A 16,610-nucleotide genomic window follows, 5' to 3' on the forward strand; every position below is an offset into this window, starting at 1 on the left:
ACAGACGCTTACTGGATCTGGCCTGGGGCAACTGTTACACAGTTGGCATTTTTGTCACAAGTGTTGTTGCTCTTGCAGACATCAGTCAATTCACATCCAATTCCGGGTGACAGATTCTTATAGCCTTCCTGACATTGACAATGAGACTGCAAAAGAAACCAAAATATGAAACATCGATTAAATCTTGCAGTATACTTTCCATCAGAAAGTATGTCAAAACTTGAAGGCCTTTCTTTCTTTCCCTGGACATGAAAATGGTGTTTTAATTAGTATAAAGCATTCTTCATTTAAACGTTATATTTGTATTAATATCTTGTATAGACTAACACAAAAAGTTTCAGATCAATAGATCAGCAAACAATGAACAAAAGCTGGATCTTCTGGAATTCTCATCTGTTCCCTTTAACTTACCGACTTGAGGATTCTCTTGTCCTCCTGGCCAGCTTAGCAACTAAATAAAGCAGGATGGTAACCAAACTGTAATGTCACTGGACCAGTAATCCAGAGACCCAGGCTAATACCTTGGGATGTGAGGTCAAACTCCACAGCAACAGGTAGAATTTGGATTTAGTTCTGCCTGGGATTGAAAATTGCCCTTAATAAAGATCATGAAACTATCATGAATTGTTACAAAAGCCCATCTGGTTTACTAAAGCTCTTTAGAGAGGGAAATCTCCATTTTTTTACCCATTCTGGTTTACATGTGGGTTCAGATCTACATCAGTGTCGCTGACCTTTAACTGCCCTCTGAAGTGACCTACCAGGCCACTCAGTTCAAGGGCTATTGGGCAATAAACGTTGGTATTGCTAGCGATGATCGTCCCATGAAAGAGTAAAGGAGCCACACGCTATAAATTTGATTTCATGTAATCTCATGTAACAGACAACTTCTGACTTTTGCCCTAAAGTCCTTAATATTTCACAAACCTCAATTTGTCATTCATTAATATAATACAATTTTCCAATGATGCTGGCCTCCCCTTTTCCCTGGCCCCTGAGCAGCATTGAAATCACAAGCCCAGTATATGTTTCCTCTCCTGAGATATGGGGGAAGTTGGAAGGGGCTCCCTGAAGCTTGTCATTGCCGTATAAGAAAGTGGGCTGGAGCTCAATGCCTTGATAGTTTTTTGCCATGAGTAGCATTATATTCACCGAACACCTGATCAATCTGGAAGCTGCATTACCTGGAAAGTGGGAGCCCCACATCCAGTTCAAAACTCATGCGATTGACAAAGTGAAAATTCAGATTGATTGAGCCCTGGTACCTTGTTTGGAAGCAAAGATCCATGCATTTGAACCATCACATTTGTATAGAACATACCCAAACAATGAGAGTTCTGATTGGGAGTCTCCATTCCTCTTAATCATGGCTTCCTGCATTACCTTTTCATTAAGCAAGCCCCTCAGAAACATTACCTGTGTATAAATCCACCCTTTCATGTTGTGCCAAAAGCGTTTCTCTTGGAAAGCTGACAACTAATTGAATACATACAGTAATGTCTACTAAGTCCCATTCACCCATTGCCTTCTATTGGCCTTCATTGACTCTCAGACTGGAGTCACCTTCATTTTCAAGCACTCATCATTCTTTTCAATCAAGTCCAGGACTTTGTCGTTTCCAATTATTAACCCTCCACCCCAACAAACATGGCAGTGTTTTGCTCCCAAGGCCGTCAGTTTCGAATCCCCATTTGAAATGTCTTTTCTCTCTCAAGCTTTTCTTTTCATGCACCCCTTACGTCCTCTGTTTTTGGCCTAGCTTTTGTTCACCTGACCTAATGTAGCTCAAATTTTGCTTGATGTTCCTCCACTAAAAACCTTGGAATAATCTTAATCAACTTAACTGTGCTATAGACTAGAAGCGCTTCACAGGAAGCTCCCAAGCACTGAGGATGTCACCTAGACAGGGGACGAAACATCTGCAACACAAATTCCCAGCTCGGCGAACAGAACCACAACAACAAGCACCCGAGCTACAAATCTTCTCACAAACTTTGAAGACTAGAAGCTGTTGCAGTTACACAACAGATAACAGACTCTGAAACCATGAGGGAAAACAAATACAAGCAGCTATGCATTTAGGGCCCATTTCACTTTTGGAAATATGATATTGATTGAAAACATCATGCCTGCTACCCTCTGCCCTAATGAGTGTGGGTGGAGGGTCTGATCTAATAACCATTAGCGGGCACATACATAATTGTGTTCTGCCTAACTTAGCACTTGGTTGGAGCGTAGGGAGACTCTCATTGAATCCTGAAGTGGACCACAGGAGCTCACTATAAATAGGATAAGAACCAACCTTTCCGGGGCCATCATAATGGCAAACTGTTGAGTTCGTCGGGCAGTTCCCAAAATGGTCTTGGCACGGATCAATGGGTAGGCAGATCTGGCCATCACCACGGTAACCCTCGTGGCAAGAGCAGGTGAAAGTGTCAGGTGCCAGGTAAGTGCATACAGCATTGGAACCACAGGGATTTTGAAGACAAGGATTAATGGCTGAAAGAAAAATATTGTTGCTTATATTTAATTCCTTTTATACACATTTGGCATCAAGCTGTATACAATGAGCTAAATCTGTGTTGCCCACTTAGTCAAAAGAAAGGAAGGATTGCATTTCTATAGCTCTTTACATGATCGCTAGACTCTCACAAAGTGTTTTACAGCCAACAAAAGTCTTTTTGAAGTGTAGTTGTTGTTGCAATACAGCAGCCAATTTATGCACAGCAAGATTCAACAAACAGCAATACGATAATGACCATCTGTTTCAGTGCTGTCATCTGAGGATAAGTATTGGCCAGGACACTGGGGGAGCTCTTAAGACAGTGACATCAACCTAGACGGTCAGAAAGAGTGTTGATTTATTGTCTAATCCATCTCCAACAGAACCGCAGTCCCTCAGTACTGCATGGACTGTCAGCCTGGACGTTTCAGCTCAACTCTCAGGCTGCTGCTTGAACCCAGAACTCGATAAGGAATTCAGAGGCAAACTGAATTCAAACAGGCCATGCTAAACAAGTTAATTCCTTCATTTATTACTTCATTTTCCTTTTTTAAAAATTCCCTGTGGGTGCCACTGGCTGGACTAGTATTTATTGCCTGTCCCTTGTTGCTGTTGAGGAGGTGGTGGCGTGATGCCTTCCCGGTCCACCTGGCAATGCCCATACGGAGGGAGTTCCAGGAATTTGACCCAGTAACAGTGAAAGAACAGCGAATCAGGATGGTGAGTGGCTTGGAGGAGAACTTGCACATATCTGCTGCCCTTGTCCTTCTAGAGGGAAGTGGTCGGGAGTTTGGAAGGTGTTGTCTCAGGATCTTTGGTGAATTTCTTCAGTGCATCTTAATAATGGTACACACTGATGCCACTGAGTGGTGGAGGGAGTGGATGCTTGTGGATGTGGTGCCAATCAAGTGGGCTGCTTTGTCATTGATGGCGTTAAGCTTCTTGAGTGTTGTGGGGGTTGCATCCGTCCATGCAAGTGGTGAGTATTCCATCACACTCCTGACTAGTGCCTTGTAGATGGTGGACAGGCTTTGGGGAGTCAGGGGCTGAATTACTCACCATAGTATTCCTGGCTTCTCATCAGTTGTAGTAGCCACTGTGTTTACTTGGTGAGTCCAGTGACCTTCTGGTCAATGGTAACCCCAGGATGTTGATAATAGTAGTCCATTGAAACCAAGAGCAGTGGTTAGGTTGTCTCTCATTGGAGATGGCCATTGCTTGCCATAGGTGTGGCGCAAATGTTACTCATTCTAAAATGTTCTAGTACAATTAAAATTACTAAACCCAATTATTAATGGGAACAAAAGCAGAAATTGCTGGAAAAATCAGCAAGTCTGGCTGCATCAGTGAAGAGAAATCAGAGTTAACGTTTCGGGCTTTTCCAGCAGTTTCTGCTTCTGTTTCTGATTTCCAGCATTCACAGTTCTTTCGGTTTTTTTTCCTCCATTTATGTTTTTAAGAAGGGTTTAACACATTCGCTTGTAGTCAATAGCATAATGAGCACTTACGTTCACATGTTGTGTTTCCTTGGATACGATAACCAGGTAAACATTCACACACTAACTTTCCAGTTGCTGCTTCTTCAGAACATCTTGTATTTTCTGGACACTGTAGTGCCCGACAAGCGGGTATGGCTTAAAAGATCAAGAAAGAGACTTGACACACTTTGCAAATGCAACAGAAATGTTGCAGAGATTCCAGTTGATTCTTGTGTCTGTTCACACTTCTTGAGCAGCCCTGATTTCCATCACTCCATCACTAAAGACTTTTTTATTCCGCTGCCCAGACCCTCTCTAAACCAGTCCACTATCTCAATTTTTCTTTCCAACTTTAAGACCCTCCTTAAAAATCACCTTATTTGGCTGTCAGTGGTGCTTACATGGCTTGGTGTAACATTTCATTTGGTAACACACTTGAGGGTGGCATGCTGGCTCAGTGGTTAGCACTACTGCCTCACAGCGCCAGGAACCCGGATTTGATTCCAGCTTCTGTCAACTGTTAGTGTGGAGTTTGCACATACTCCCCGTGTCTTTGTGAGTTTCCTCTGGGTGCTCTAGTTTCCTCCCACAATCCAAAGATGTGCAAGTTAGGTGAATTTGACCATGCTAAATTGTCCATAGTGTTCAGATATGTGTAGACTAGGTGCATTAGTCAGGGGCAAATGTAGAATAATAGGGTAGAGGATTAGGTCTCGGTGGATTAGTTTTCAGAGGATCGGTGTAAACTTGATGGGCCGAAGGGCTGTTTCCATGCTGTAGGGATTGTATGAAAGTCTCAGAACATGTTAAATGTGCTAACCAAATGTAAGTTGTTCTTTTGTATTGGATGGTGCATGAGAGAGAGAGAGAATGAACTTGCATTTATATAGCACCATAAACAACCAGTCAGTTTGTACTTATATTTACAATCTGGCCATTGAGGTAATTTAAGAATTGTGGTAACCAATTTTTGACAAACAGCTCTCTTCCACAAACAGAGATTTTCCAAAGGTGTTAGCTGAGGGATATATTTGTCCAGGACACTGGACTGGGAAGAAAAGTTGGATAGACTGGGTTTGTTTTCACTGGAACGCAGGACGTTGAGGGGCGACCTGATAGAAGTTTATAAGATTGTGATTGGCATGGATAGAGTGGAAATTATGAGGTCTTTTTCCCAGAATGGAGGGGTCACAGGTTCAAAGCGCAAGGTATGTTTTCCACACAAAGGGTGGTGTGTGCCTGGAACACACTGCCAGAGGAGGTGGTGAAAGCAGACACAATAGCAGCATTCAAGAAACACTGGGATGAATATATGAATAGGAAGGGAATAGAGGCATATGGATCCTGCAAGTGAAGACAATTTTAATATGGAAGGGCAAAATGTCTAGGCACAGACTTGAAAGGCCGAAGGATCTGTTCCTGTGCTGATTTGTTCTTTGTTCTTTGTTCTGAGCACTGATACATAAGGATACTGTCTTTGCTAGTTATTAGTGACTCTCAGTGTAGCTGACAATACCTTCTCTTGGTGTTGAGCTGCTCCTGCGCTCTGTGAATCTGGCTTCACATTAGCAGAACGAGTGTAATGCTAAGCCTTAATATGGGCTCCAGCCTTAAGTAAACTTGTGAGTGACCCCAAAATGATGTAACTCTGTCCTGATAAATATAGTACGAATCCCTAAGACTATTAGCAACATTCAGACGCTAATAAATGATTGCCTTCAGGTACAAATATTCACACACCGAGTAATCACAGCCCAGCTCTTTAACATAGGCATTGGTCCTTTGAGCTGTTTTTTTGACTAAGGATAAATGCTGATGTAAAATGTGCCCCACGAATATTACCTTACATTGGTACAATTATGGTACATGATGTTTTTACTCTAACAGATCATTGTATTGTCCTTACCCTGGTCACACTTGGCTCCTGTGTAGCCAGAATAACACGTGCATGTGCCATCTGCAGCAACTCCACTTTTGCAGACTCCATGAACACATTCACATTCTGCAAAAGGAAGAGATCGATGCTGTTTGAAATCACAGAGATAGATGCAACATTTTACAACGCATGTGACATTTCTCACTCTGATGTCTCTTGGGACTTTAACAATGATTAATGTAATGCACTCATTGGATCCTTGTCACTCTGAACCCCTGAGGACGTTCAAAAGGACAGAAGAGAAAGATGCTAAAATGAGATGTTGCTCAGTCTCAATTGCACCACAGCTAGGCCACTTCTGGAGGAGGTATCAAACCTTGCCCCCCTCCCCCCCAACCCCCACCCCGTCCTTCAGCATTAATGAGCTTGGCCTAATAATGGAGCTTCAAACTCTGCTGGGCCATATTTATGTTGATTTCATCAATGAAGTTCCACCTCAGGCCGCTCAGCTGAGCATATCCACTCTTAGTGCTCTCGCATGTCCAACCTCATAGCCGCCTGCCTCTCTACAGCTAACTGGCAAATGAATCCACTTTTTTAAGAGCCCTATGATGTTCTCCTAAGCGTTGCTTGCCACTGTGTTCAGCAGATTTATGTTCAATTCCTGAAAATCCCTGGAGAGTTGACATCTGAATCTTGTAAAGGCACGGGGCCTATAGAAGGCCTCCAAAAGGATTCACAGCAAGTCACAATGTGCCTGTCAAGAAAATATTTCCCAGTGATGTTTCATAGGCAGGTGGGACTAGATTGGGCTGGGATATCTGGTCGGCATGGACGGGTTGGACTGAAGGGTCTGTTTCCGTGCTGTACATCTCTATGACTCTATGACTTGAGGCAGTTGGATTACCTTAAGAAGTACTCTCCAAATGGAATGTAATAGACCATCTGAAGTAGGCTGGAATGCCACTGGGCCAAGCTCTGGACATTATTCTCAATCTCTTACATGAGGAGAATCGGAAATATGCTCTCTGACACCTCAGAAATTCCAATTCTAACGTTGCTACTTTTGAAGGTCAAGTCCTGACACCTCATGTTCCAATGAGGCAGTTTACAACCTTTACGAATCTTTGAGTTTTGCACTCATTGGATATCTCAAAGTACGTCTGAAACAGAAGTGGTTCCATAAACAGCAATGTGGCAGTGAACAAATTGTGTTAATTGAGGGGTCAGTGCTGACCCAGGATATTGAAGATAGTTCCATTGCTTTCAATCAGATAGAGGCAGGGAATCTTTTACACCCTCCTGAGGGGTAGACAGGGCGTCAGTTTATCATCGTGTCTGAAAGAAAGTGTCTCCACCAAACCGTTGATCGTTGCAGTCAAGGCCTGGCGAGGGACTTGGACTCAGAATCTCAACATTCAGAGGCTAAAATGCTACATACTGCACCACAGCTGACACATCCGGCAAATCCACATTCCAGACTTGTACCGGATCTGCATTGTCATTTGCACTTCCACCAGACCCATCTTTTGTATCTTTACTGGTTTCATTATCACTTTGCCATTACCATCAGTTGTTACTCAATTATACCCTCCAGCATCTCAGTCTCTCCATTTTCCTCCTTAATCCCCTCACCTTTCCACTTTCTTAAAACTCGTTACCTCTCTAACTTTTCACAGGTCTGACAAAAAATCTTCTACTTGCTAAGTATTCCCAACATTTTCTGTGTTTATATATTTTTAACATTTATTATCTTTCATGTTTAGACTGCCACTTCAGACATTTAGCTCGAAGTCTATGAATTCTGTAGGAATTGACTCACCTCCTATCTGCCCACCATGTACAAGACACAAGGCAGGAGTATGATAGAATACTGAGTCTAGAATAGAATGGTGCTGGAAAAGCACAGCAGGTCAGGCAGCATCCGAGGAGCAGGAAAATCGATGTTTTGGGCAAAAGCCGATCAACAGGAATATGATAGAATACTCCCCACTTGCAGCTCTAACAACACTCAAGAAACCTGACATCAACCTGGAGAAAGCAGCTGCTCAGTAGATACCTATGCCCTAACTTAAGAATTCAGTCCCTCCACAACCAATGCACAGTGGCAACAGTGTGTACCCATCTGTCTATAAGATGCAGGGCAAAATGTGACCAATACTTCTCCACCAGCACCTACTAAAGCCAGGACCACTACTGCCTAGACCAACAAGGGCAGCATATTCACATGAATATTCCCCTCCAAGTCAAACAACAAAGTGCTATGGAAAAGATCATTGTTCCTTTATTGTCACTGGGTTAACATCCTGATGTGTCTAACAGATACACATGTAGACCATTGTGGTTCAAGAAGGCAGTTCACCACCATCTTCCCAAAGGCAGCCAGGGATGGGTAATATCAGCTGGCCATGCTAGTGATGTCCAAACCCCCAAGAGCAAATGAAAGAATGTATAAAATGCTGTATCTCACCAGAAACACAGTCAGGTCCGTATGAGGTCTCTTTGGCACATTTCTCACACGCTAATCCCGCATAGCCAGCCTGCAATAATTAATATCAAAATATTGTAAGGTAGGGGCACTTAGCATTGAATAATAGTTAATAATTGTAGTATCCGTGACTGATAAGCCAACTGGAGGCAGTGGACAGAGAAATTCCTTTCAAATCAGAGTTTCCAGTGTGGGTCTTTGATTTGCTTTGATGGTTCACAAGTAATGGAATGTGTAAAGTCATCAAAATTCAAGGCAGGTCTCATGAAAAACAATGAGTGTTGTTGAAAACACTCAATGAAACATGTCAAAACAGGATGCTGGATTTGGTTTTGAGACTTGGTGACCCTTGCAAATTCATTCAGATCTCATCAAGCTACTTAGTCACTTCCTCCAACCCTTACCCCCACTCTTTAATGTATAAACCATTGTAAGGAGCACTGATCACAATTGACTGTTCGGGGTCAGTTGATCTGAACACTAACAAACACGCTAAATTCCACTGAATTCACTTTGATACAGTCCATTCAGCCCAGCATTTACAGTTCTCATGAACTGCATCCCTCCCTCTCCATCTAACTCCATCAGTCGAACCATCTATTCCTTTCTCCCTTGTGTACTTACTTAACCTTCCCTGAAACTGATCTCTGTTATTCAGCTGAAACACTCCCTGTGGTAGTGAGTTCCACTTTCTCACCACTGATTACAGAAGCATGCCCTGAATCCCATTTTGGGAAGTCTTGTGGCACCCCGGGCAGCATCCCAGCTTCTGAGCTTGAAGCTGTTAGTTCAAATCCCGTACCAGGACCCAATGATATGGTAACGCCACTAAACGTCTGAGTTTGACTATCAGCTGTCTGATGGAAAGAACATTGAAGTCTCTACTATCACTATCTATTGGTCCTGGCGATGAGGAAAGCTAATGGCATGCTGGCCTTCACAGCGAGACGATTTGAGGATTGGAGTGCAGCTGCCTTGTGCAGTTATACAGGGTCTTGGTGAGGCCACATCTTGGGTATTATGTGCCGTTTTGGTCTTAGGAAGAACATTCTTTTGGTTGAGGTTCACCGGATTGATTCCCGGATGGCAGGACTGACATATGAGGAAAGACCGGATTGACTGGGCTCGTACTCACTGGAATTTAGAAGGTTGAGGGGGCAATCTCAGAGAGACATATAAAATCCTGATGGGACAGGACAGGCTAGATGTGGGAAGAATGTTGGGGAAGTCCAGAACAAGGGGTCAGAGTCGAAGAATAAGGGGTAAGCCATTCAGGACTAAGATGAGGAAGAATTTCTTCACTCAGAGAGTTGCGAACCTGTGGAATTCTCCTCAAAAGGAAGCTGTTGGGGCAAGTACATTAGGTGCATTCAAGAAGGAGCTTGACCCCCTAAAGGGATCAAGGGATATGGAGAGTAAATAGGAGTGGTATACTGAGACTGCATGATCAGCCATAATCATATTGAATGGTAGTGCAAGCTCGAAGGGCTGAATGGCCTACTCCTGTTCCTATTTTCTATGTTTCTATCCACGGGAACGTGTATACTGCCAGAGCAACCTAGGCTCCCTGAGTGAGCTATAACACATCACCATCTCATACTTAAAGTACCAGGTTTTGGACTCCCTCAAGAAATACCAGCATCTTTTCTACATTGATTCTATCAAATCCTCCCATAATTTTAAAGATCTCTATCAGCCTTCCTTTTTCTAGATAAAAGAATGTTAGTCTGTCCAATCGATGTAATCTGCCAGTCCTATGTCATACTTGAAAATGTTTTTTTCACAGCTTTTCCTTGTCCTCAGAGCAGAACTGTGCTTCACGGTGGATGCCTTTGTAAGACCGTAAACACTGCCCTTGTCTGGGATCCTCACAAACTAAGGAATCGACATGGCTGAAAATTTCTCACATTGACCTTTGGTTCCTTGGGCACAACGATCGGGAAAAGGGCTTGGATCATGGAATCGCCATTCACTGGGTGAGTATTTCTGGGATTTTCTTCGGAATACATTGCTTGTCCGTGGGGGCTGTATTAAGAGCCTGGTTGAGCTGCATTACTGAGATGTGGATCAGGATAGCTGAAGGGGAGATGTTGCATTTGAATTCTTATCCTCCTCCCTCATTTCTTAATCGCTTTCACGGGGGCCCTTTGTACCTTCATTATCTTGCAGTGTTCTGCCAACCAGGAGCCCCTGATGGGTTCTAGAGGGAAGGTGAATCTTTTCCGGCCAGTCCACCTATGTTTGTAATCCCTTTTCTCAACGTCACTCCCTTCAACATGGTGAAGGCTATCTCGTGCCAATTTCCGAAGTTCTGCATTCATAATGCCAGAGTCTAGCAACCCGCGGTGGTGCCTCACCATGCCAACAGCGATGGAGCATTGATGAAGAACGAGATTGAACAGAAGTGTATTGTGAGTGGTATTGGCAATGGGGATAATGACTGTGATAAAGTAGCTCATTATTGTGACTGTAGTATTAACCATTCACTGCAATCTTTGCAATAAAATAGAGCCCATTCATTGGACAACTATCACTGTCACACAAATAACTATATATGGTGTTGGAGAGGCCGCACCTGGAGTACAGTGTAGAGTTGTGTAGAGTCCAGGTGCGGCCTCACCAACACCATATATAGTTATTTATGTGACAGTGATAGTTGTCCAATGAATGGGCTCTATTTAAGAAAGGATGCGCTGGCAATGGAGGTAATTGAAAGAGATTCACTGGGATGATTGCTGGGATGAAGAGATTGACTTAGCCAGAAGGGGTTAAGAGCTAAGGCCTTTATTCATTAGAATTTAGAAGAATGAGTGGTTGACCTTATTGTAGCAGACCATATTCTGAGGGGGCTTGACAGGATAGACACTGGGATGTTTCAACTAGCAAGACAATCTCAAGCTTGGAGATGCAGTTACAGAATAAGGAGGAGTTCATTTAAAACTGAGAAGTGAAGGATTTTAGTCTCCCAGAGGGTAGTGAACATCTGGAAGTCTGTGTCCCAGAGAGCTGCGGATGCTAGATCACTGGAAGTCATAAAGTAGGAAGTAGATTATTGAAATATCAGAGAGGCGGGCTGGTAGGAGCTGCAAAGGAGAGGATTCTACCTGGGGTAGAATCTTATAGAATGCCGGAGTTGGCTTGGCAGGCCACATGGGCAACTCCAGTTCCTATTTCTGATGTTCATTTGTACTTACCAGTTAACACTCCAACCTACCATGCAATTACATGTGCCAGTTCCTCCCATGCCATCGAAGCATACTCCTTTCTTATTACAAGGGGATGCTGCTCCTCCTGGGCATTCTGTAATCATATCAAACCAAGTATCAGACCTCTATACAGATTATATTCAATCAACAACAGAGAAACAGGCTATTCAGCCAAACAGGCCAATGTTGGTGTTTATTTTTCATTCCCTCGTGGGACGTGGGCATCACTGGCTGGCCGGCATTTATTGCCCGTCCCTAGTTGCCCTTGGTGAGCTGCCTTCATGAACCACTGCAGCTCTGTAGTGTAGGTGGACCCACAATGCCCTAAGGGACAGAATTCCAGGGTTTTTACTCCGTGACAGTGAATGTATAGCGATATATTTCCAAGTCAGGATGGTGAGTGGCTTGGAAGGGAACTTGCAGGGGGTGGTGTCCCCATGTACCTGCTGCCCTTATCCTTTTAGATGGAAGTAGTCGCAAGTTTGGAAGGTGCACTCTGGGATCGATGATGAATTTCTGCAGTGCATCTTGTAGATAGTACACATTGCTACTACTGAGTGTTGGTGGTGGAGGGAATGGATGAGGTGCCAATCAAGTGGGCTGCTTCGTCCTGGATGGTGTCAAGCTCCCCCCCTATCAGGATGACCATTCTATTCCTTTCTCCCTCACACAGTTTCCCTTTGAATGTATCTATGGGTGTTCACCTAACCAGTCTCTGAGTTTAACATTCCTACCAGTCTCTGGGTGGAGAAGCTTTCACTTGATTCCCCATCAGATTTAGCAATGACTATCTTATGCTTACAGCCATGTGCTTCTGGATATTCTCCATGCGGTTTGAACAGCTCAAAATTAAACTGGTTTCATATTATTGAAAATATAATTAGCATTTTATTATGAATAAATCTCTGGGTAGAACAAACATTTATAAACGTTAGTTAATACGAGGTTGATTCCTGTACACTGTACACTGGCTACAATGTAGATTTCTATTTAAATTCTCAAGTTCCTCTGGAAGTTCGCAAATATTGCACATTTTTCCAGAACACAATAAGATTCACATTTAGGAAATCTTAAAAGTGTGAGGAAAGTTTAGATTACAAAAACAACTGTATTAATGGAGATAAAAACTGAAAAAAGTGCTAATGCTAGAAATCAGAAATAAAAGCAAAAATTGCTGGAAAAGCTCAGAAGTCCGACAGCATAGAACATAGAACATACAACGTTACAGCGCAGTGCAGGCCCTTCAGCCTTCGATGTTGCGCCAACCTGTGAAAATAATCTGATGCCCACCTAACCTACACCGATCCATTATCATCTATATGTCCAATGCCCATTTAAATGCCCTTAATGTCAGTGAGGCTACTACTGTTCCAGGCAGGCTGCTCCATACCCCTACTACTCGCTGAGTGAAGAAACTACTCCTAATATCTGTCCTAAATCTATCACTGCTAAATTTAAAGCTATGTCCCCTCGTGTTAGCCTTCACCATCCAAGGAAAAAGGCTCCTACTGTCCACCCTATCTAACCCTCTGATTATCTTGTACGTCTTGATTAAGTAGCCTCTCAACCTTCTTCTCTCTAATGAAAACAGCCTCAGTTCCTTCAGCCTTTCCTCAAAAGACCATCCTTCCACATCAGGTATCATCTGAACCCTTTCCAAAGCTTCCACATCCTTCCTATAACGCAGTGACCAGAACTGCATGCAATACTCCAGGTGCGGCCTTTTCAGTGTCTTGCACAGCTGAAGCATGACCTTATGGATCCAAAACTCAATCCCCCTATCAATAAACACCAACACACCCATATGCCATCTTAAAAACCCAATTGACCTGGGTGGCAACTTTCAGGGATTTATGCATCAGGAGACCGAAATCTCTCTATTCATCTACACTGCCAATAGCCCAATACTCTACATTCCTGTTATTTCTTCTGAAGTTAACTACCTCACACTTTCTCACATTAAACTCCATTTGCCACTTCTCAGCTCAGCTCTGCATCTTATCTATGTCCCACTGTAATCCACATCATCCTTCAGCACTATTCACAACTCCGCCTACCTTAGTGTCATCCGCCAATTTACTAACCCATCCTTCTACGCCCAAATCCAGATCATTTATAAAATGACAAATGGCAGTGGCTCCAAAACAGATCCTTGTGGCACACCTCTGGTGACTGAGCTCCAAGATGAACATTTCCTATCAACCACCAACCTCTGTCTTCTTTCAGCTAGCCAATTTCTGATCCAAACCGCTAAATCATCTTCAATCCCAAAACTCCGTATTTGGGCAATGGCCTACTGTGTGGAACCTTATCCAACACCTTACTGAAGTCCATATACACCACATCAACCACTTTACACTTATCCACCTGTTTTGACACCTTCTTGAAAAACTCAGTAAGGTTACTGAGGCATGACCTACCCTTCACAAAACGATGTTGACTATCCCTAATCAAATCATTCCTTTCCAGATGATTATAAATCCTATCTCTTATCACCTTTTCCAATACCTTACTTCAACTGAAGTAAGGCTCACTGGCCTATAATTACCACGATTGTCCCAACTCCCCTTCTTAAACAGGAGAACAACATTTGCTTTCCTCGAATCTTCTGGCACTACTCCTGTCGACAATGATGACATAAAGATCAAAGCCAAAGGCTCTGCAATCTCCTCCCTGGCTTCCCAGAGAATCCAAAGATAAATCCCATCTTATCTATTTTCAGATCTTCCAAAATTGCTAAAGCCTCCTCTCTGTCAACCTCAATCCCATCTAATCTTGGAGACTGTATCTCCGTATTCTCATTAACATTGCCCTTTTCCAATGTGAATACTGATGAAAAGTATTTATTAAGCCCTTCCCCTATGTCCTCAGATTCTACACACAACTTTCCACTACTATCTTTGATTGGCCCTATTCTTACTCTAGTCATTCTTTTATTCCTGATATACCTAGAGAAAGCCTTAGGGTTTCCTTGATCCTATCCACCAACATCTTCTCATGTCCCCCCCTGGTTCTTCATAGCTCTCTCTTTAGATCTTTTCTGACTAACTTATAACACTCAAGCCCCCTAAGTGAGCCTTCACAACTTATCCTTCTTCTTCCTCTTCACAAGAGCTTCAACTTCTTTAGTAAACCATTGCCCCCACTTTCAACAACTACCTCCTTGCCTGATAAGTATATACTTATCAAAGACCCGCAGTAGCTGTTTCTTGAATGAGCTCCACATTTCAAGTGTGTCCATCCCCTGCAGTCTCCTTCCCCATCCTTTGCATCCTAAATCTTGCCTAATCACAGCATAATTGTCTTTCCCCCAGTAATACCTCTTTGCCTGCGGTATATACCTATCCCTGCCCATTGCTATTGTAAAAGTAATCAAATTGTGGTCACTATCGCCAAAGTGCTCTCCTACCTCCACATCTAACACCTATCTGGTTTCATTCCCCAGTACCAAATCCAATATGGCATTGTCCCTTGTTGACCTGTCTAGATACTGTGGCAGAAAACCCTCCTGCACATATTGAAAAAAAACTGACCCATCTAAACTATTTGGACTATATTATTCCCATATAATATTGGGGAAGTTAAAGTCCCCCATAACAACTACGCTGTCACTCTCGCTCCTGTCGAGAATCATCTTTGCTATCCTATTCTCTATATCCCTGGAACAGTTAGGAGGCCTGTAGAAAACTCCCAACAGGGTGACCTCTCCTTTCCTGTTTCTAACTTCAGCCCAAGATACCTCAGTGGATGTGTCTTCAAATGTTCTGTCAGCTGCCGTAATACTACCCTTGATTAACAAGGGTTAATCCATGTCTACATTAATGCAACAAAAACAGAAATTGCTGGAAAAGCTCAGCAGGTCTGGCAGCATTCGTGGAAAGAAATCAGAGTTAATGTTTTGGGTCCAGTGACAGTTCCTCAGAACTAACATTAATTCTGATTCCTCTCCATAGATGTGCCATACCTGCTGAGTTTTTCCAGCAATTTCTGTTTTTGTTGCATTAATGTAGACATGGATTTAAACCCCAATTCAGAGCTTTGAACACATGATATAGGCGGACTCTCCCAGTACAGTAGTACGGTCTTTTGTTACTGTCCATTCATCTGTCTATCTGTCTATCTATCTATCTATCTTCTTCACTAGATGCAAAAATAATAGAAAATTTATCAAAGCAAAAAAAGTGGTAAGTGTCCAGGTTGGTCAAAGTAATACCTATAAGGGAAATGTACATCGCTTTCCAGCATTTCTCATTAATGTTTTGGCAGATGAGTGAACATGACTCTCCCTAACAGACACCATGTCCACTTTGTCCTTTCAGCTGCCCTTTACAACCCATTTTTGTGACCAAGCTACCTACTATGTCTTTTTTGCCTGAATGTATGTGTGGTTCAGAACGCTCCTCTGTAAAAGCCCTTGGGACATTTTCTCCCACTAACTCCTGAACATATGCGTTGAGTTGTTGTTTAATGACAAAGCTGAAACTTCGATTCTCACTTGAACGATTTCATATGAAATAGATGCGCATCGAACAATTTAAGCAGTCTGAAATCAATGAGGTATCGCTATGCTGAAAAAGGTGTTAACAATCCTCATTAAAGCAAATGAATCTGTTTTCTATCCTGTACTGGAGTCTTTCTTATCAAGCCCTGGGGCACCCAGATTGGCAATAGGCTGACACAGCTTGAGTCACAGCAGGAACTTTTCTGATTTATTCACTCTGTACTCTTTGCTCTTTTCTTGTCATCACTTTCAGCAATTCTATCAAGAGGAAGAATCTCTATCCTTGACTTGCCACTTTAGGAGCCTCCTTATCAGTGATTTACCACTTCCGACAAAGACCTTACCAATCATATGACCTCTCAGTTATTCCTTTTCTCATGTGGTGTCAAAGATAAGGAGCACGGGTTATTGCTTGAACTTTTTCACAAAATGTTACCATCATCACTTTCTTAGTCTTTGTATTTGCCTGGTGTGTGTTTAAGAAGACTCCTTCATCAGTGCAGCAGCCCAGTATCTCACAATAAGGGCAGTAAGTACAACGTGCAATTCTTCAGGAAG

At 42.8% G+C, this 16,610-nt stretch overlaps 1 protein-coding gene across 1 annotated transcript in view; it reads right to left on the bottom strand.

The window, feature by feature from the left end:
• Positions 1-16,610, bottom strand: part of stab2 (stabilin 2) — a 179,750-nt gene that overhangs the window by 143,343 nt on the left and 19,797 nt on the right. Inside the window, exons 4-9 of the mRNA XM_060839668.1 lie at positions 11,560-11,645; positions 8,328-8,397; positions 5,888-5,983; positions 4,012-4,137; positions 2,303-2,499; positions 13-146 (exon numbers count right to left, since the gene is read on the bottom strand). Coding sequence (XP_060695651.1) covers positions 13-146; positions 2,303-2,499; positions 4,012-4,137; positions 5,888-5,983; positions 8,328-8,397; positions 11,560-11,645 — 709 coding nt within the window. The remainder of the gene's footprint in view (positions 1-12; positions 147-2,302; positions 2,500-4,011; positions 4,138-5,887; positions 5,984-8,327; positions 8,398-11,559; positions 11,646-16,610) is intronic.

The sequence above is a fragment of the Hemiscyllium ocellatum genome, chromosome 19 (genome assembly GCF_020745735.1).
Source record: "Hemiscyllium ocellatum isolate sHemOce1 chromosome 19, sHemOce1.pat.X.cur, whole genome shotgun sequence".
Classification (NCBI taxonomy): domain Eukaryota; kingdom Metazoa; phylum Chordata; class Chondrichthyes; order Orectolobiformes; family Hemiscylliidae; genus Hemiscyllium; species Hemiscyllium ocellatum.